This window comes from Triplophysa dalaica, chromosome 7 (assembly GCF_015846415.1).
Source record: "Triplophysa dalaica isolate WHDGS20190420 chromosome 7, ASM1584641v1, whole genome shotgun sequence".
Classification (NCBI taxonomy): Eukaryota; Metazoa; Chordata; class Actinopteri; order Cypriniformes; family Nemacheilidae; genus Triplophysa; species Triplophysa dalaica.
In genome coordinates this window covers 24,311,984-24,333,611 of record NC_079548.1, presented here as the reverse complement: position 1 = coordinate 24,333,611, position 21,628 = coordinate 24,311,984, and the positions used below count along the sequence as shown (strand labels likewise).

The window sequence follows — 21,628 nt, the reverse complement described above, 5'->3', positions numbered from 1 at the left end:
ATTTGGATAAATAACATTTGGTGTTCACAGCTGGCAATGCAATGTTATAAAATGTATCTTCTGACTGAAATTTGATTTCATGATCTATATTTAAAGACGATATCCAGTCATCATCTCACTTTAAAAACCTAGTTTAACCAATTTCAACTTCATTTTATACAGTTGATTAGTTAAGTACACTTTAAATTCAAGCGACTTGTTAAACCAATTTGATTTGACTATGAACTGAAGTTTAAATTAATTTTTCTCATGATTCGTTGGTATAAGTGCCAACCTGCTCTTGAAGGGATATTTCATTCAAAAACAAAAAATCTGTCATCATTTACTAACCCTCATGTTATTTCAAACCTGTAAAAATTTCCCAGAGAAAGATATTTGGTTCTTGTTAGCAATTTTTCGTTCTGGGACATCATCCACTACCATAGTAGGGAAAGTACATATTGTATTTTTTGTTCTGTTAACACATAATGAGATATTTTGAAGAATTTAGGAAAACAAAGAGTTCTGGGGCACCTTTGACTACCATTTAATTCTTCCTACTAGGGTAGTCAATGATGTCCCGGAACTGAAAATGAATTACATTCATCCAAATATTTTTCTGAAAATTTAGTTCATAAGATCAAAGTAATTTAAACGGGTATGAAATTACATAAACGTGACTAATTGATGACAAAAAAATTTGGATGATGTATCCCTTTAAGACCTTGGCTGTTGATAATCTGAGATGAGTCGACCAGTAATTCAATGGGCATTTGGACAAACCCTTTAAAACTTACGTGTACAGAAGTCTAAATGTTTCAGTCTTTTTCCATGTTGTCTGGGTCTCATTTAACACATTCACAACCATGAAGCAGAACGCAAAAAAAGCTTGTCTCATGTAATGGAAACATTATGAATTGCATCATATTTTACCCAGCTGATATATGGTTTGTGATTCCTGGCACTCATGTCTATAAAACAACTGGAGACCTGACATACAGACGCTGGACTCATTTATTTTACATTGCTTCCAGTTCACTGCTATTAATGATCCCACTTTATTCCTATATTATTCCAGTTTGATCAGCTATGCTGAGGCCACCGATTAGAACTTAAAAAGTTAGATGTCACTGATTTGGTCAAGCGTGACACATTTGTTTTATGGGCAAATTAAGAACGTCTTCTTGAGCTAATTACGAATGTGTAACACATATCTCTACTAATTCAACTAATCCAGAGTCATGAAGAGACGAAGGGAGATATGACTACTGAATATAAAACTCTCAACAAATATCTAAGTAGACATACAGCCCTGTTTTTTCTATTTTCATTTTGCTATCGTTCCTCGTATTATAAGCTCTAGTCTAAAACAGACATTAAAGGGCCATCTCAGAGCCGCGATTTAGAAACTGTAGTAAAATAAAAACGTGATAAAAACTTTAATTTTGTTTATTTTACTTTTAATATCGGTTACTACTTAATAACATGAATCCAAAAATCCAAAAGAATTTTAAAGCAAACTTTCAGAATACTAAAATCTCAAAAATCTGTTTCCAAACTCACATTTTAATCATTCCAAATTATGGTGGCAACCACATCACATACAAACTACATCATAAACTTGGTCTCTTATGTGCAAACAGCAGTAAAAAAAATATTTACACACATATTGGGTGGTAAATATGGCAGGTTCTTTAGATGATGATACTGTATATACAATTCTAGCATATACTGCAATCTACAGTTAGGGAAACACACAGTGACAAAAAAGGCATTCTTGTGTATTTATTTTTACACAGCTAAGACGTTCACTGTTATTATAAATAGTCCATGTGATTTGGGATGAACTACGAAATTCAGTGCGTAGTTTAAAGGGGAGATTATGTATCCCTGTGTTTTCAAACGACATCAAAAAACAGATTGAAAAGGGCATAGCCAATAAATCTGCTGGAAAATGCATGCACTACAAACACACACACTTCATCTTCCTTTGAGCTGGCAGATGAGGGCCAGTCATTGTGAGTGGCGTCTGGCCGTTAACAGGTGGATGGGGATAATTAAATCAGATGAGAGTGTGGGATCAAAGAGGTGGACGGCAATCGTAGAGGTGCTGTGGCCTGGCAGTCTGATTAAAGTCCCTCGTGTCTTGACCTTCAGCTGATGATGGCTGCCCCAGACTCAGGGACACACCCACAAGCTCTCCGCTTAGAAACACAAGCACCTGGCCAATGCATTCACTGCATACATGACTCAAAAACACATCTGAAGTCTCTTAAGGGCCGGGTATACTTGACTTTCCGCGTCTGTGTCCGTCTCGCATGCAAAGGCGTCGGCACAGCTTCTTGAGCATACTCAATTGCGGCTAGACAAGTTCAACACATGCGCTGTACGTCACCGAATCAAAAAAATAAAGAAATTAAGTATAGAATTAACACAGGGTGACTGAATTAGCTGGACAGATTAAAGCAAGTATGTTTTATGTAAATAAAACTTAAAAATTGTATGTCATGCTTTGGCCTGGTTAACAGCTTGCATTATCCCAAGCATTGTTTTTATTTAAAAAGAATTATAATATTAATATTATTAAAGTGATTTACTATTTTTTGCCTTTCCTGTAATAAAAATAATTGTGAACATCCAGTACACTACATTACACTAAAGCTTTCCCAAAGATTTGAGAGCAACACTAAAAACACAAGTGCATGTGTCTCTCTGCATCAAGTTCTGTTAAAGACAAGCTGTGCACAACAAAGTGTCTGGTGTCAGAGGTTCATAGTCACGCTTATTTAAGCCTCCTCCATCCAGGACATGTGGAAGTCTGAACTCCTTTTACCAGAAGCTCAGGTAAAGATCGCCATCAGGTGGACAAACAAAATACTGTCTGTAAATCACAGTCTTTACATTACTTAGTACTTTCATTACTTTACCTCACATTTTGCGAAATTGATTTGAGAAGACACAATGGGTCCTAAAAATGTTCAGTGATATGAAACCCTGTATATATTTGTTAACATCTCAGAAGTGTTGAAGGGCTTCATGACCCTTTAATATCAATACGAGAAGAAGAGAAGTAGTACCTTAGTCAAAAAATATCTAATTTCTTTAGCCAAGTAATCCAAGTCATTGTCATTCCTAAATAATGTGATAAAACCTTAAACGAGGTATAATAACAGATATTTGTTTTCAACCATGAAAGCTGGAAAAGTGCTGTATCATCAGCTGACTGACTCACAGAGGAACATCAGAGCATAACTCAAGAGCTCAACGCTTTCATCTGATCTAAATGTAAGCGACACATTAAAGACACTGCTGTAATTTTCTCCGGCCGAACGTCAGTCTGTGATCTAAATGCCTTTAATAGTCTGCTCTAAATCAAGCACTGAACTCACAAATCAAGGCTTTCACACAGATGCACTTCCTCTATCTGCAGAGCGTTGAAAATGTCACAGCTCTAATTTCAGAGGAATCAGTTTAATCTTCTGCTGTGAAGGGTCAAAGAGCTCTTTGAATCAGGACCTGAAATTGCAGCACAACACTTTTTGTAAAGCACTCGCTCATGTGACTAAACACAAACATATGTCTTTCCTGGGTTCATTTTGTTTTGCTGAATGCTATTCCCATTTTAAACCTCAAGACGAAAACAAAACAACATCCTCACACCAACAGTTTTACATCCTATTCAGAGAACTTCTAACAGCATTTCATCTTAAACTAAACTGTATTTGTTGGTGCCAAATATTACGTCCTTATATCGGTCAAACTACTATGTGTAACAGGTTTCCACGTTTTGTTTCAACTTGATGAAAGTCACCAATTTTTTTTTACAAATGGGCCTTGACATGTCAAGTTTGTCATGATTCCGCTATCATGTCATGTTTATTCTTATTCTTGCAGCGGAGTCATGACTAAGTCTAGGGTTTTGTGTGAGAAGGACATGGCATGGCTTAGATATTGGCTGTCATGCGCCTTCTCCTGTCTCGTCTATGGCCCCGCCCCTCTCGTCTCCTCGTTAGCTTCCCTTGAGTGTTTTATTACCCACACCTGCCTATTGTAATTATCCTTTGTTCGTCTCCCCATTTAATGCCCTGGTATTCCCATGTCTGTTGTTTATATTATGCCACCCTAACCCAAGTGTGATACTTGCCTGTCTGCCCCTGATCATCCGCCGGAGGAACGGGAGAGGATGATTATGTCATGATTCCGCTATCATGTCATGTTTATTCTTATTCTTGCAGCGGAGTCATGACTAAGTCTAGGGTTTTGTGTGAGAAGGACAGGACATGGCATGGCTTAGATATTGGCTGTCATGCGCCTTCTCGTGTCTCGTCTATGGCCCCGCCCCTCTCGTCTCCTCGTTAGCTTCCCTTGAGTGTTTTATTACCCACACCTGCCTATTGTAATTATCCTTTGTTCGTCTCCCCATTTAATGCCCTGGTATTCTCTGTCTTGTTCTCGTTGGTTACTTGTAACTTTGCTCGTCTGTACTGCTGTACCCAGGATTTATACATACGCTGTGTCCCAGCGTTTCTGCTCCAGCACTCTGTTCCTGAGAGTTTTTGTTACAGTTTGTTACCCTACGTGAGTTTTTCGTTCCTGTTTGGCTGTCTTTGTTTATCCCCTGTATTTTACCCCATTGTGGGTTTTTGTTTTGTGTTTATTAAAATCTTTTGTTACCCCGTACCGCTGCCTGCATTTGGGTTTCTCTATCACCACACGTTTCGTGACAAAGTTACCTTTTGATAGTGCTTTATACCAATACAAAACCGTTTCAAATAAACTTTAGAGTACATTAACAATTACTTCATTAAGTACTAAACGTGCCTGGTGCCATTTACCTTGATCGTTTTTAACAGCAACTGAGTGCCAAAAGGACACTGTAATTGTTATGTTTAGTGCAGTTGTTTTGATAGAAGGAAACAAGATACATTTCTAGTTTCAACAATATTTGTTCGTCAGATGTCCCTTTTTAACAGAAAATTAAGTACCAGATTTTGGAAATCTTTACACATTTAGTTTTTGATGACTGAAAATGTGTCCATTTAACAGTTTTCTCATGAAGCCACATCCTCATATATGTAGTACTGAATAACGCAGGGCCTTAAAAATGTAGTTCCCAAAAGACAAGTTGGTCGAGTACAAAAATGTAAATTAAAGTATCTCTAGCGGTTCTAGAGTTACAGGCATGCAAACTTTGTAAAATGAGCATAGAAAATGCCCTTTCTTCGTTTTTTGCTGTCACCATTGGCATAAAATGTATCAAGCATTGCTTAAATGAACAGATTTACTAACAGATATGCCAATCTCTGTGTAAAAATAAAATTATGATGCCGGCCAATTTCTCATGTCATTTACTAATACAGCTCCAAATTTAGAGTGGAAATTGTCATTTTTCCCTATACAAATGATATGATGATTATTTAATTACTATTCGTGACATTTTTTTTTTTTACAAGACACTTGACAATAATGAGTATTCAGTCCGAATCACAGTTCAGTTGTTGATGAATCGACTATCAAGCATCTGCAAAGAACAGAAGTGTCATCATCCACCTCAATGGGGTATATGCACATGGAGCGATGACGTCCTTCCCCAAAAATCTCTGCAAGCTCTGTTACATCCTGCGCCATAGAGAACACAACGGGAGTCTAATTATTCAGGCGCTTCGGTCATGAAAATCTATGGTTGAACCCAAATGCAAGGCAGAGACAGGACAAGATGATGGTACGGAGTTACGTGTTTTTATTTAACAAAGAACAAAAAGACAAAACAAAACCCACAATGGGGATAAAACAAAGCAGGATACACTATGAACAAAAACAAGAACACGGACTAACTAAGCTAAGGAAACAAACACTTAATATGAACACTAATCTAACACTTACTAGGATTCAGGGTAACAGGAAACAGGGTAACAAGGAAAACTAGTGACTTAACAAAGACCAGCATACAAGACAGCAACATCTCATACAGCAAACAATGAACGCGCACAGGACAATGAACACAAGGATGTTTTAAAGGGAGAGAAATCAAGAGGGAACAGGTGCAGGGGGTAAACTAATTAACACAAACTAGGAAACAGGAGGGCAGGAACGTTGACGCAGACCACAGAGAGAGATGAAATCATCTCTCTCCCACATAAAACAAAGGATCCTGTATGATTCCACCTCTAGATCAAGAAATACCTGACAAGGAGAAGTGGAACCATGACAGCTTCGCAGTAATGTACATCGACAACTAAGAAGGGAAGGCTATCTGTTTCAATGTACATTAAACAAATATGATACCAATTGCTAAGAGGTATCTAGCTGTAAGTCCCCATAAATCATGGAACAGCTTTTGTACATCATTATACCACCACATATGTTTTAACCAAAAGTGTATTTACTATTTATTTTATTTTTACTTTGATTCACTAGGAAATTAATAAATCATCCATGACTATCATTTTACATTAATTAATATCGCATCTAAGGAATACAAGAGTGGGTCCAGAGTCCTACCTTCCTGCGTTTGAGAGTGGAGAGGTGGACCACGTTTTCTCTGCCTGACCCAACTCACCAAACACCCAGTCGGGCAGTGCTGCAGAGCTCTGATCTAGTGACCGATTTACCAATGGCTCATCAAAGTAGATGGACTATAAAAAAAAAACACTGATTTTAGTTCTCAAAACCAAAAGGACGGATTTACAGTGTTGTGTCCCAGCAGGTGAAATATTGACTATACGTGAAAAGGCCAGTCAATTTAACGATTAAAGCTACAGAGACAGTTCTACACAAGATTTACCATGTATGTAGGCAGAGTCTTAAGGCTGCCAGGTTCAGGTTTTCGTGCGAACGGGCCTTCCAAAACTCCTCTTCTCAACATGTGCAGAAGGAGGCGGCCATACATGTTACGGTTTTTCCGTCCGGTCAATCCAGAGCCACAGGCCCCAGGGTCACAAAGCTTCTTAATCCACAGAGCACATCGCTGGCGCTCTGATGGGTAATGTGTGTTTTGTAATAGTTTTCCATCAAGTTATTATAGTTTACTAAAACTAAAGCAAAACTAAGAATAGAATAGAAATCATTAAACTTGAATTTAATTCAATTTATATAGCAGCAAAAAATAAAACAATAAAATGTTAAAAGCAAAAATCGACATAACTAAACTTTAACTTAAATTAACATGAAAACTAAAAATACATAAATAAAATCTTAATAATATTAACACATCAATAAAACTGAAAACAAAACTATAATAACTTGTTGTATAAATAATGCTGACTTGATGTAAACTGTATAAACTAGTAACATATCTTTTATAAACACACACCTGTCTTGTGTTGCAGTTTGAGTACATATGACTTCATATCAACAAGGTAATGATCAAACTCAGAGTCCAGAGTTCCTGAAGAGTCATCTTTATCATTCATGATGTCCCCTTTAAAAATAAACGTCGTCTTTAGTTAGAATATGAATCTAATTTTCTATATTTTATGATGATTATAACACGCACATTTAACACAGAAATAAATAACTTTAAAGTTCCGTGGTTAACGTTAGTTTCTTACTATTTAAATACTATTGTTATTTTATCTATTTGTTAGCTCACCCGGTAGCAGAAATCATTCACAGATGTTGTGAAACAATCCTTAAGTTTTTAGCACGATGGGTTTATTTACGGCACACATGTAATAGCATATGTCTAAAAGAATTACTTATTGAGCGCTATAGTAAAGTTCATTTATGAATAATAAATAGTTGTTGTCTGCAGCTGAGATTGTGTGGTACTTGTTGCTACTTTACACTCAGTAACGTTTTCAAATCAACATACTGTGAAGTCATATATAGCGCAACAGTGATTTTTTAAAATAAAAGTCAGTCACCCAGATGAGCGCTAATGCTTTCGTAATACAAAGTTAAGACGATTTAAACCAAAAAGGTTAAATGGTTCATACATGGCAAGTTGTCACGCGTTATATTTGTATACATATAAACGACATTTTTGCCGAAACAACAGTTTGATATTTTCCCGTTTCCTTAAAATATGTTGTTGTTTCAGATTAAGATTTTGTTTTTATGTTTATCAGTATATTATTGATTTTTCATAAGGTATTTACAAATCTATAATATTTCTATCATATAAAATTGAACACCGGGTTGCTTTTCATTTGAACATTTAAATTGCGTCTGACAACTCTTATTTCATTAGTAAAGTGAGCTAATATATTCTGACTTCACTCAGTTTCAGACAAGCGTTTCCGTTTCCTAGCAATAATGTAAAGCTCTACATTGGGCAAATTCTAAAAGGCGTTTTTGTGTACAGTTGATGGCTATGTATTCAGGGCTCTACTGTATTTTATGTAAAAAAGGTCTATTTTATATTAAATGTTATGTTACAATTGTTAAACAACATAAATCGAATGCTACATAAAACTTCACTTTATCGCCTTCGGGTTAGGATAACTGTGATACAATTCATAATCAATAATCAAATAGTTTATACTTAATGCAATTGTCTCGTCTAAGAAAGCTCGATTTTTACATTTGACCATGTATTATATACAATAACAATTAACAGCCTTAAGGTGGATGGTTGATCCAGTGATTTGGTTAAAAGATCATTTGGAAAAAATGTTACCAAACTGCCATAATTTCTGGGACATTATTGACTACTAGTAGGAAAATATAAATGGTAGTCGAAGGTGCCCAATAACTTTTTACTTTCCTAAATTCTTCAAAACGTGTTCAACCGAATGAAAAGATAAAATACAATACATTTCCTGCTATGGCAGTCAATGATGTCCCAGAAATGTCACTGTATTCTGTCACCATTTACTCACCCTCGAGTTGTTCCAAATGATAGTCTGTATCCATTTCTTTGTTCTGCTAAACACAAAGGAAGATAATTGGAAGAGTCTCATCTCCTATTGAGTCCTATATAATTTATTTTCCCTACTATGGCAGTAAATTGGGCATGAGATCAGTTTGATTAATGACATTCATCCAAATACGTTTGTCTGTGTTCATCAGAGCAGAGACATTTTTGAAGAATCCATTGAACGATCCCTTTACCGTTTCGCGATGGGGGGAACAGAATTGTCAGGGGTATTCTCATTTCTCCACGCGATGGTGCTGTCCACCCGCGTAAATTGTAAACGATGGAGCGTGACGTCAAAGCGAGTGAGAGAGGCTCGATGTAAATAGAAGAGACGCATGCGAACGCGTCGAGCAGTAGACGCGTCTAGCAGCGCAGGAGACACACACCTGAGGAATAGCGGTGCGATGGCCGATCATCTGATACAGATCGATGACTCTTCTGCCGGAGTGATTCGATTCGCACGGAAGGGAGCTCTGCGACAGAAGAACGTGCACGAGGTGAAAAACCACAAATTTACTGCTAGATTCTTCAAGCAGCCCACATTCTGCAGCCACTGCACCGACTTCATCTGGTGAGAAACTTTCACAAAGATCACGTATTGTCACTAACTGTCCATAACTAGTCTTGTAAAATAAAATACATACAAACTCTATATCAGTTGTTTTTTAGACATGATAACAAATCATATTGCAAACGTTTTTTATTAGATTTGTTATAGTAATTATTTTGAGAGGAAATGAAAATGAAAGATTCTCTTTTTTTCCCATGGTGAGATTATGTTGATTTTAAAGGATTGAATATCATCAAATGAAGTTGTCGGTCTTTTTCACTAATACACTATTTTGCTGTCTTTCTCTGTCTAATGCAACTGCAGGGGATTTGGAAAACAAGGCTTCCAGTGCCAAGGTACAGTGTGTGTGTGTGTGTGTGTGTGTGTGTGTGTTAGTGGGAGGATGTGGTTAAGTGTTGATGATTCTATGCTTTGATGAATCTGTTCATTTATTGAGTTGTACCAGGTTTGTACTGCTCTGCTACTTTACAGCACGACAGCTGAGAAGGTTCAGTACTGTTGTACATTTGATCATTGTGTCAGTAAATGAACACATTACCTGGATAATGTGGAAAGTGCCTTGCCTGCCAGAGCTCTGGTGCTTTTGTAAGGTGCTTTGACAAATCTGTTTAATTCTACACTGGCTTTTGATAAATCACAGGTCTGGTTTCCAGTCAGAAAGGAACAAAGTAAAAAGATAAACATGTTTCCTGAGCTACTGCTCTGCTTAATTTGCCATCAGACTCCTTTAACACAAAGTTTGTGTTGTTGTTTTATCTCTTGTCCTGTTAGGTCTTTTTAAAATCCAATTTTCTCATTCATTGTGGTACTGAGATTATTCAAAGATTATTAATTTTCAATGTCTGTTGAATGGTTGTTGTGGAAGTAATTTTTCATGTTCTGTAGCTGAAATAGTTATAAAATATAATATATTGCAAGTTCATTTGAGCTCTTGATTGGGTCCAGTGCAGGAAATTGAGAAGTTTAACTGGGGACATTTTAAACCATATTTGCAGAAAATGCCATGTAATGTAAATCCGAAATATGCTTTGTGTTTGGATGCTATTTCATGGATAAAAGATGGAAATCCTCTACATATTGAGGTGAAACTTAGTCTGCCCGTGAAATTCACTCCCTGGACTCCTACCCTTTACATTCCCCCATTTCCAGCCCTGATTTGGTCGACAAGAATGATGTTGTTATCAGTGTAATAATAATATTAGCACCTCACTATATAGTTTGTCTGTTTCATGTTATTCTCATGGAAAGATCAAAATCTCTACGTTAACTTCCGCCTATATTAGACAGCCTAGTCAGTTTATCATTTTATTTTGATATTGCATTCCTCATAGCTCTAACTTTTAAAATAGATTTTAGGAAGATGTTTGTCACCACGGTCATTAGCTTTCATTAGCTCTTAAAGCCTTGTCGTCTCTTTTCAAAAGGCTCAACGCGACCGCAGACTTTGATGAACACTGCTGGCAGCAGCGACGTTTGTCCGTACCGTTCTTATCAATGACAGCGTAATCTCGTATCTTCCTGCTCCCAAGTCATAAACCTTGTATCTCTGGTTAAACATGGTTTTGGGGAAATGTTTTGTTAATGCTGGTACACAACAGTATATGATAGTAATATAAGGTATAATACCAACTTTAACGATACAATGTTTAATATTTAAAAAAATGCATGGTTTTGGAGATGCAAGGATTCTACCCGTCAGCGACGCTATATTTTATCAGTATGTGCTTTCTCCGGCAATTGAATGTATGACCTTGGTGACAGTCTCTGGCAGTTGAGCTGGAGGAACATTCTGAGCATAGACATGTATTTTAATCTCAAGCTCACGTACCTTTATAAACCACACACAAACAACCAGTCATTTTTTCAACTTTGCAAAAAGTTAGGATCAAAACTTTTTTGTTATGTTATTGGTATGCATAGATTTGCATACAATTTGAAGCCAGTTTTATATCAGCATCTACTGTACTATGGAGTGCAGAGAGCTTGTAATAGGTTTGAATAGGTTGCTACAAAACAAATTCCAATCACATCACATAGAAGAGAAAGAAAAAGAGATAATCAGAAGATACATAATGTTTAATACATACTGTAATCCAGCAGCAGGATTTTAAAACAAGGTGCACGAGGGACGCAATGGACCAACCAAAACAACAAAATGTGTCTTTTATTATCATGGTTGTGGATTGGGAGGGCAAAACCTAGCATCGTCACAGCAACTCACAGAAAGACAGAGCAGATCGGTACTGCACGGTAATGAAATTAATGCCAAATGTTTTGGTAACACATTAACATAAATTAATAAATTTGTTCATCGTTAGTTCGTGTTAGGTAATGCCTTTACTAATGTTAACAAACCTTACTTTAGTCCAGTTGTTCCATTCTGTAATCACTGTTATTTTATAATTAGCTGATAAAAATGCTACCGAAAAGCTCTAGCTTGAGAATCCTTAACATCCAGGCATATAAATCCATTCATGTTTGGTAATCTGTTTTGGGTATCAATGCATTTATTATACACATGTTTTCATTTTGCCTTTTGGTTACTGCTGAACAGAAGAGTTGGCAGACTCAGATAGTCACAGATGGTATACATGTTTGAGTATCCTCCTGTAGACAGAACGTTTGCCTTGAAACATGAGCTGGTCTTTAGGGATGTGTGTGTTGACTATTTGCAAAGACCTGTGTAGTACTGGGCCAGTACAGGCTTTCTGCAAGTATGCAAACACAGACGTGAATGCTTGATCAACACATGTGGTCCCGTTGGACATACTTCAAATGTCTGTACCTTTAAACGGATGTTGTTATTCAAGAAGCTTGCTATTGTAACATTTCTAGTTTAAATTACATTAATTTGCTTAGCTGGCTGTTTATAGTTGGCTGCCTGAATACGCGTGCAGTGTTATGAATGAGGGTTACAGCAGCCTAATAAAGTCATTATGTTGTGTGCACAATGCTTGTAGGTGTGTTTCCGGAAATTTTTGTTCACGAATTTGCCACATCAAATCACACAAATAATGTTTTGATATATTAACGGTAGGAAATTTACTAAATATCTTCATGGATCATAATCTTTACTTAAGATCCTAATGATTTTTGATAAAATCGATAATTTTGACCCGTACAGTGTATTGTTGGCTATTTCTAAAAATGTACCCATGCTACTTGTGTATGGATTTGTGGTGAAGGGACACATATAGATCCAAACTTGAAAAGTGTAATTACAGTGTGTTTTTAAACTCCCACTGCGTTTGATAATTGTATCACTTAAAACTCATATCTGAGCTTAAAATAGCATGTAAAAGTTTTTCCTGTGATGATAATTTCTTCAGGGCTTAAAATCACCTGAATGTAACAGTTCCAGATGTTGCTAAAACTGAAAGTGAAACTGAACGCTGACAGCAGTGCAGGATTGTTTCAGCACTGAGTATATGCACATATCTTAGAGCATGTTTCCACCAAGGTGATTCTGCCTGCATACTGCAGGTTTTTTTTTTCAATAGTTTACAATGGTAGGACCACGTTTTTTGAAAATGGGAGCAGCTGGACGTTTTTGGGAAAAGCGAAGAGCTGCGCCGCCACTGTGCGCAGAAAAAAAAAATCGACTGGGCGCCCAGATTTGAATGTATGGATGGATTCTGAGCCGTCATACACCTGAGCGTAGTTTCTAGGTCCTGGTTAGTCCTCGCTGTCTGAACGTTGGACTCTGGGTGGAAACCAGATGAGAGGCTTACTGATACCTCTAAGAGTTGGCAGAACGCCCGCCAGGAGCGAGAGGAGAACTGCTTAACGAACAGGTGGTTCTCGAGGAGGCAACTGAGCACCTTGCGGACATGCTCTTTGTGCTCTGAAAGGGAACTTGAGAAGATCAGGATGTCATCCAGGTGTACGAACATGAACAGATTGAGCATGTCTCTTAAAACATCATTAATCAAGAGCTGGAACACTGCAGCGGCATTGGTCAGTCCGAAAGGCATGACTCTATATTCATAGTGACCTGTAGAGGTGTTGAAGGCCGTCTTACACTCGTCACCCTGTCTTATGCGCAGCAGATGGTAAGCTTAACGCAAGACGAGTTTGGTGAAAATGGAGGCACCCTAAAGTAACTCAAAAGCAGTCACCATGAGGGGTAGGGGTAACGATTGTGAACTGTGATCATGTTGAGTCCCCTGTAATCAATGCAGGGGCACAGACCTCTGTCCTTCTTTCCCAAAAAGAAGAAGCCGGCCCCTGCCGGGGATGTGGACGGCCAGATGATTCCTGTTGCTAGGGACTCTTTAATATAGGTGTCCATAACCATTCGCTCAGGGGGGGACAGGGATTAGATACAGCCTCGATGAGGACAGGCGCCTGGTAGCAGCTCAATGGTACAGTCATAAGACTGGTGCAGGGGTAGGGTAGTGTCTCTCCTTTTACTAAAAACCGCCTTGAGGTGATGGTATGGGCTAGGTACTTGTGGCAGGTCTAGGGCTTTATGAGAGACAGGGTTCAGGGGCAGAGGGTTCATTGGATAAACACGTGGTTAGACAAGAGGAACCCCAATTAGAGACCGAACCCGATCTCCAGTCTAAGTGAGAATTGTGTCGGAGGAGCCAAGGGTAACCAAGGAAGACTGGAAACTCTGGTGATGGTATCAAGTGAAGACACAACTCTTCTGGGTGCTGATGGACAAATAGACTGAGAGGAGCGGTAAGGCGGGTTACTGTTACAGAGCCTAGGGGTCTCCCATCCACGGCCGTAATGACCAGAGGATCGGGAAGAGGGTCAGAAGGGATCTTAAGCCTTTCTGACAGAGCCAGGTCCATAAAGTTACCGGCTGCACCCGAATCCACTAATACCTTGATCTGGTGTCTCTGATCTACTCAGGCCAGTGTGACGGGAAGCAAGAGGCCAGAGTTGGAAGGAGAGAAGGTAAAGTTGATTCCTGATACAGTCTCCCTCCTCTTGTTCAGGAACGAATGCTTCCCAAAAGATCCGGGCAGGCAAGATGGAAATGTCCAGGTCTGCCGCAGTGGAGGCAGCATCACTCCCTCATGCAACGGTCACGTTCAGTGGGAGAGAGTCGCATTCTACCCAACTGCATCGGTTCTGAAGAATCTACTGTGGGTGGGGAGTACTCCGTCTGGACAGGGAAGGCAGACTTAGCGGTTACTCGGCGACTAAGGTTCCTCTCCCTAATACGCTTGTCCAAGCGAACGGCTAGATCAAAAAGAGCCTCGAGATCTCTGGCGGGTTCACGTGGCGCAAGCTCGTCCTGGAGTTCCTCAGAGAGTCCGTTAAGGAAGCAGGTAATGAGGGCTTCATCGTTCCATCCACTTCCTGCCGCACAATCCCGGAACTGGATGGCGTAATCGGCTGCACTGAGGCTGCCTTTACAGAGAGACAAAAGTCGTTTAGAGGCCTCTTTGCCACTGATGGAGTGGTCAAACACCCTCTTGTACTCCTTCTTGAACAACCGGTAGCTCGAACAAAAGGAACTTTGGGTCTCCCATATGGCTGATGCCCAGACGAGGGCTTTACCAGAGAGGAGGGTGATGAGGTAGGCAATCCAGGCCTGGTCCGAGGGGAAGGATGATGGTTGTAGATCGAACGTGAGGGAACATTGGGTAAGAAATCCTTTACATGTGCTAGGATCTCCGGTGAAGCGTTGAGGTGGGGGCAGTCGCGGCTCAACGTTAGGGGCTTGTACTTGTAGTGACTGGATCATTGAGAGAAAAGCCTCACTACCTTTTGTCCTGGTTTCTAGATACCATCATCAAAAGACCATAGCAAACCTGGCTCCATGGGGTCTGGTTTTAGGTTTTGAACTCTCACCGAGAGTGTGATAACCATTTGGTTTCTCTGTAGGATATTTACGACTCATAGACTTCAAAGCATTGGTAATATGTTTCTGTCTCATCTCTAACTTAATATCTGAGGCTAACCAGAGAAACTTCTCTGACAAATAGGAACTTATGTGATTTAAACTATCCTTTTCTGTAAATCTATCTACAGTTGAAAGAAAAAGTATGTGAACCCTTTGGGCTTACTTGGATTTCTTTATAAATTGGTCATAAAATGTGTTCTGATCTTCATCTAAGTCACAACAATTAGAGAAACACAGTCTGCTTAAACTAATACCGCACAAACATTATAAGTTTTCATGTTTTTATTGAACACAACATGTAAACATTCATAGTGCAGGGTGGAAAAAGTATGTGAACCTTTGGGTTTAATAATTGATTGACCCTCCTTTGGCAGCAATAATCTCAACCAAACATTTCCTATAGTTGCAGATCAGACCTGCACAACGGTCAGGAGAAATTTTGGACCATTCCTCTTTACAAAAGTGTTTCAGTTCCGCAATATTTTTGGGATGTCTGGTTTGAATCGCTCTCTTGAGATCATGCCACAGCATCTCAATCGGGTTGAGGTCAGGACTCTGACTGGGCCACTCCAGAAGGCGTATTTTCTTCTGTTGAAGCCATTCTGTTGTTGATTTACTTCTATGCTTTGGGTCGTTGTCCTGTTGCATCGTCCATCCTCTGTTAAGCTTCAGTTGGCGGAGAGATGGTCTTAAGTTTTCCTGCAAAATGTCTTGATAAACTTTGGAATTCATTTTTCCATCGATGACAGTAATCCGTCCAGGGCCTGAGGCAGCAAAGCAGCCCCAAACCATGATGCCCCCTCCCCCATATTTCACAGTTGGGATGAGGTTTTGATGTTGGTGTGCTGTGCCTTTTGTTCTCCACACATAGCGTTGTGTGTTCTTTCCAAACAACTCAATTTTGGTTTCATCTGTCCACAGAATGTTTTGCCAGTAGTGCTGTGGAACATCCAGGTGCTCTTTTGCAAACTTCAAACGTGCTGCAATGTTTATTTTGGACAGCAGTGGCTTCCTCCGTGGTGTCCTCCCATGAAGTCCATTCTCGTTTAATGTTTTCCTTATTGTAGATTTGTCAACAAAAATGTTAGCATGTGCCAGAGATTTCTGTAAGTGTTCAGCTGACACTCTAGGATTCTTCTTCACCTCATTGAGCATTCTGCGCTGTGCTCTTGCAGTCATCTTTACATGAAAACATGAAAACGTATAATGTTTGTGCGGTATCAGTTTAAGCAGACTGTGTTTCTCTATTGTTGTGACTTAGATGAAGATCAGAACACATTTTATGACCAATTTATGAAGAAATCCAAGTAAGCCCAAAGGGTTCACATACTTTTTCTTTCAACTGTAAATGTCTATGTTTTGTGTTGGCGCTCGTGCCATTTTAAATAGTCTGTAACTGTTAGATATACAAGTTTAGATTTAGGGTTCATTTGAGGTATTCATACGATAGGATGATTCACAGTTCAATGCCTTGCATGTTTCATATTTTACTAATCCGCTTTGAATTCCCTATATGATGAGCTATGTTATAAAACCATAGGATGCATCATACTATGTCCATAACTAGGGATGCACCGAAAGGAAAATTCTTGGCCGAAACCGAAAACCGAAAAAGAGGAAACCAAGGCCGAAAACCGAAACACCAAAATAAATTTGGCCAATTATTATACCCTTGCATTTATGGCTATTACTGTGTACTAACTTTACTAAAATCAAGGCATTGCAATTGCATAAATATTAAAGTTTCAAAGAATAAATCAATTACAAATTATGCAAATATTTATTTAGCACATTGCAACAATGCACAGTATAAAATAAAATTCAACTAAGATGTTTAACTTGACCCCACTCATGTGTATATTAAATAATAATGTACAAGGTACTGGCCTGCTGAAAAGTTGTACAATTAAATGTTCTCTCATGAAAATAAAGTGCATTTAGGTCAAGTGCATTTTACATTTTTCTCTGTAGGACTACTACAAGAAAGTCTATTCAGAACAAGTGCAACTGCTTAAGATACAACAATATTTTCTCTGTAGGCCTTCAACATAATAGTATATCCAAACAAAGACTCCCATAGCCCATATGTTAACTGTAGAACTTTAACAACAACAAATGCACCAAGAATTGCAGATGTGCAAAGTTGATAATAAGTAGCGTAAGAATAGAATAACCAACTTATTCTGTCGTCTGAAGCGCTATGATGTTCAGGAAGGGAATTTGGAGAAAAATGTTTATAGTTAAGTTATGAAAATAAAAGCCCAACAGTCCAATATCACAAGTAAAAATCACTTTACAGTGGTAAGAGACTTACTCTAATAACAATTTAGTAAAAAAAAACAATTTCTAGTGTCGAAGTCTATAAAAAAACTGTACAAAACCGTTGGAATAAAACGAAAGTAAGGAAAGGCAGCGCACATTTAAAGAACGAGAGCTCTGCCATTATCACTACACGAGGAAAGTGACAAACATTTCGGACATCAACTAAAAAGCAGTGAAGCAAGTTTTAAGCTGTTTATCATGTGCATAGTGTCTGGACTTTTGATCATCTCTCGTATATTTTGCGATCGCGGTCCGGCTCGCGTAAGCAGTGGAGCGGGCATAACTCCTGGTGCTGTAGACGCGGAGCTCTGTCATCTCATGAAAACATTGTATAAAAAACTTTGCATGCCATAGTTTACACAGGACTGGCGGGAAATGTGCATTAATACTTCTTCATTCTTCATGTTATGTGGTTTACTTTGATAGGTGAACTGTCTTTCCCGCGTCCCAGCGCGACATCCGACCGGTTTTCCCAAATCGCATCACATGTCTAGTCAGTACAAATGAAAACGACACGCAGATCGCTTCGCGACCATATCACGCTGAAGGGAAACGGGGGTTTACAAATTGCCCTCTTTGTAATCTGCCAGAATGACGGCGTCACTGGTAAAAAAAATCTGTCAATGACAAAGAATTTTTGGGATTACGCGACCTCTGGTTCACCTGAGTGTGGAGCCCTGAGGGTGCATGCAATTTAGGAGACGCTTTAGTGCTGCGAATAAAGGAATAACGTCCGCTACAGATGCATCAAAGGAGCGGTATCTGTTTGTGTCATCACAACATTTCGGCCGTATTGTTTCGGTGATAAAAGTCTTTCGGCCGAAAACCGAAAATGCTTGATGGCCGAATATTCGGTGCATCCCTATACATAACTAAGTTTAGGTTTTAAATGCAAACTGACCATCCTGTCAGAGCTATGCAAATGAGGCGCCATGAGAAACAAAGGAACTTTCTCTGGCAAACTTATCACTTTCATGGCATTGGCCCACAGACCATCTGGGGGCAGGGCAGGTATGCATTTAAAACACCATCACCGATCCACTTCGGAATATACCCTTTTGGAATTAGGAATTGGAAGGGAAAGAGAGAGGACACGGAGGACACTCCAACGGACACCCCCACTTGGGGCTCCCCTCTGGGGAGTCTGATTAGGCCATGGAACTTTGGACTCAGAACCCAAACTCAGCGTTTCAACAGGGCTGCATTCTGAAACCATTCAAGATTTCCATCCACGCGCATACGGATATTAATCCAACACAGAGATTGCAAGTATCCGATTATATATATTAGAATAGCTGCGTTAAGAGCGTGCCTCTTTGTTAATACATTTGATGTATTTGTTTTTTTTTCGTTATGTTTACCATGTAGAGTAGAGTTTAATAAAAACCATAAAGGCATTTGTGATGGGCTCTCTGTGTTCACGCTCACAAACGGGTCACTTAAACTGTGTTTCAATCTATGCTACCTCTGCTCTTAATTCTGTTTGGTAAAGTCACGTTACTTATGGTCATGAGATAACGTTAGTGTATAAATCATCAATGCATTTGCTGGACGAATACATATAGGATTTTTATCACTATACTGCTAATCAGAATTGTATGTGTAATGACGATAATTATACGTATTTTCCTCTGAGCTAAATAACTAATTTCATGTATGTGATCTTGATAGATCTGGTGGAGAATCTTATTTTGGTGAGTTAAACTCATCCTTATTTTAACATGCAGCTAAAATCGCTACACACTTGAGGATCATACGTGGGGATAGGGTTGACCACAGGAGATGCAGTAGGAGAGGGTGGCAGTCGGTCGAAGATATGGCGGAGTAGTTGTGAGTGTTGTGAGTGTTTGGCCATTAGGATCTCCTGTTGAGCCAGCGCCTCTTCATGGCGTTGGACAGAGATCTCATTCTGGGCAATGGTGGGTAATAAAAGATCATGAGAGAAAACCCACTCAGGGACAAAAAAACTCTTGTGAGACAAAAAAATATATATAATCTAGCAAAGGTAGTCTGCAAGCAAGTTGCAAAAATGTAACAAAAGATGTCTGAACAAAAGATGCATTCTATCTAAAAGCGAATGCTCACCCAGACAGGAAGGAAGGAAAAAGGTCCAACAAAAGGTAATCCACAAACAACAACAAAAAGGATAAAAAAAAAACTATCCCAAGACTAGGGCTATACTAGGCTCTAGAAGAGGCGATAACTCAAACCCTATCCAACTATAAACAACAAGCAACAAAACTAGGGACAAAAGGCTATATAAATACACAGTGCAAACTAGACACCAGTGGACACAAATTATAGTAATGAGCGGCAAACAGGTGAACACAGTGACCACTAAAGGCGAACACAAAACCACGGCCCCAAATGCTGACAATACGATGCGCTGATGTAGATTTGGGGGGGGGTGTGGATACGATAGGCGTTTCAGGCAGATCTGGGTGAGCATTCGCTTTTAGATAGAATGCATCTTTTGTTCAGACATTTACAATTTTACAATTTTTCTTGTCTTATACATGCATGGGCAACTTATAACACACCAAAGACACAGAAAAACATGTATCCGCGCTATATGACCCCTTTAAATTCTCTTTCATGCTTTCCTGTGTTTGATCCCAGGGGATTGCACATAGTCAGAAACAAATGTATAGTATATTGCAGTGTAAGTCGCTTTGGATAAAAGCACAGTCTTCAACGAGTTAAATAAAGTCTTAAATGGTCTTCTTCATCTTTGAAGTATTTTGTGGACCCAAAAGTGTTTCTCTTGTGAAGTGTAAAGCAAAAACATCTATCTTTTGTGACTTTAAAACTGCAGCACGCAATCTTAAAAATGAATCATAATATCCAAATCATCAATTGATGTGTTATTGTTTTGCTGTGAACGGGTCTATAGAAGTTTGAAATTATTTGGGAGGGCTTAGTCATCACAAATATGTTCTCACAGTCAGATTCACAGTCTAAGTTTATGGCTGACCCTGTGAGAACCACCTACTGTTTTCATGCACCTAGCACATGGTTACAGAGAGTATGATGTTCCAGGCAGATGAAACCTTCCTCCTTACAGTTACCCGCCTGTCTGCACATTTTTATCACTCTTCAACTTTGTTTTGAAGTTTGTAAAGATGTGAAGGCCATGCCATGAAGAATGTTAGGGATAATGTACAGTCAGCTGGTTGTTATAGCAGAAATAAGCCTTGACAGTGTGATCAGGACCGGACGCGAAGCTGAATAATTAAGGAAATGGGGACAAACGCTGTGTGTTCTGCCGTACTCGTTTGTGTTCTTTTATTACATTACATAAAGCAAAGAGAGAACATTAGAGTATTATTCAACATCTTCGTTTTCATTCCAAATGTGAAAATAGGTACTATATTGACATCACACATCCATCCAAAGACGAAGTTTGAAGTGAGGTGTGTGCAGTGTTGCCAGGTCCCGCTATGTTTAAAGTACATGGACGATCGGGAAGTTTCTAAACGGTTCTCCCAGTTCCGGTTGTTTCTTTCCCACAGGTTAAAAGCGCAATCATGTTGTTCATCAGATGTTGATATTTTTTCAAGGTCATTTGAGCTAGTTTTTTAATTGTCTAAATAGACATTGAACTGGATTTGTGACATGAATCTGGCAACCCTATCTGTGGAATAAATCTCAGAATATATTTCATGTACATGTAAACACGTTTTTGAATCTTATTGCAATATTTAGGGGACATTGATTGAATCATTCGGATTGACAGAAATGGGTGCATATAAACATAGCCAATGAAAGTCCTTTTGATACCCAACCAAGTGCTCTGACTTACTGTTGGTAAAGATGATGTCTGCTTACCTATGTTATTGATATCATTTCATAACGGCTAATGCAGGAAGACCTTCAGCGTGCCAAATCCGTGAGGCGTCTTCAACAAAACATTGAGCAGCATCCAGCCAGTCAGGTACAGCTGATGAGATCATATAAAAGTTTCAGTTAGTGTTATTTCTCCGAGTTTGACATATAAAAGAAACATTGAGAAAAATTGAGACTGTTAGCGTGC

The 21,628-nt window shown here is 38.9% G+C and overlaps 2 protein-coding genes across 8 annotated transcripts in view; one reads left to right on the top strand and one right to left on the bottom strand.

The window, feature by feature from the left end:
• The window catches only part of LOC130426944 (axin-2), a 194,732-nt gene extending 186,951 nt beyond the window's left edge, over positions 1-7,781 (bottom strand). For all 6 annotated transcript variants that reach the window (XM_056753959.1, XM_056753960.1, XM_056753961.1 and 3 more), the window contains exons 1-4: positions 7,571-7,781; positions 7,292-7,399; positions 6,764-6,954; positions 6,481-6,614 (exon numbers count right to left, since the gene is read on the bottom strand). In XM_056753959.1, the coding sequence (XP_056609937.1) occupies positions 6,481-6,614; positions 6,764-6,954; positions 7,292-7,391 (425 nt within the window). In that variant the 5' untranslated portion in view covers positions 7,392-7,399; positions 7,571-7,781. The remainder of the gene's footprint in view (positions 1-6,480; positions 6,615-6,763; positions 6,955-7,291; positions 7,400-7,570) is intronic.
• A 1,044-nt stretch (positions 7,782-8,825) lies between these two features.
• The window catches only part of prkcab (protein kinase C, alpha, b), a 161,658-nt gene continuing 148,855 nt past the window's right edge, over positions 8,826-21,628 (top strand). Inside the window, exons 1-2 of one of the 2 annotated variants that reach the window (XM_056753966.1) lie at positions 8,826-9,410; positions 9,714-9,745. In XM_056753966.1, coding sequence (XP_056609944.1) covers positions 9,175-9,410; positions 9,714-9,745 — 268 coding nt within the window. In that variant the 5' untranslated portion in view covers positions 8,826-9,174. The remainder of the gene's footprint in view (positions 9,411-9,713; positions 9,746-21,628) is intronic. The other variant, XM_056753967.1, reaches the window with a different exon arrangement.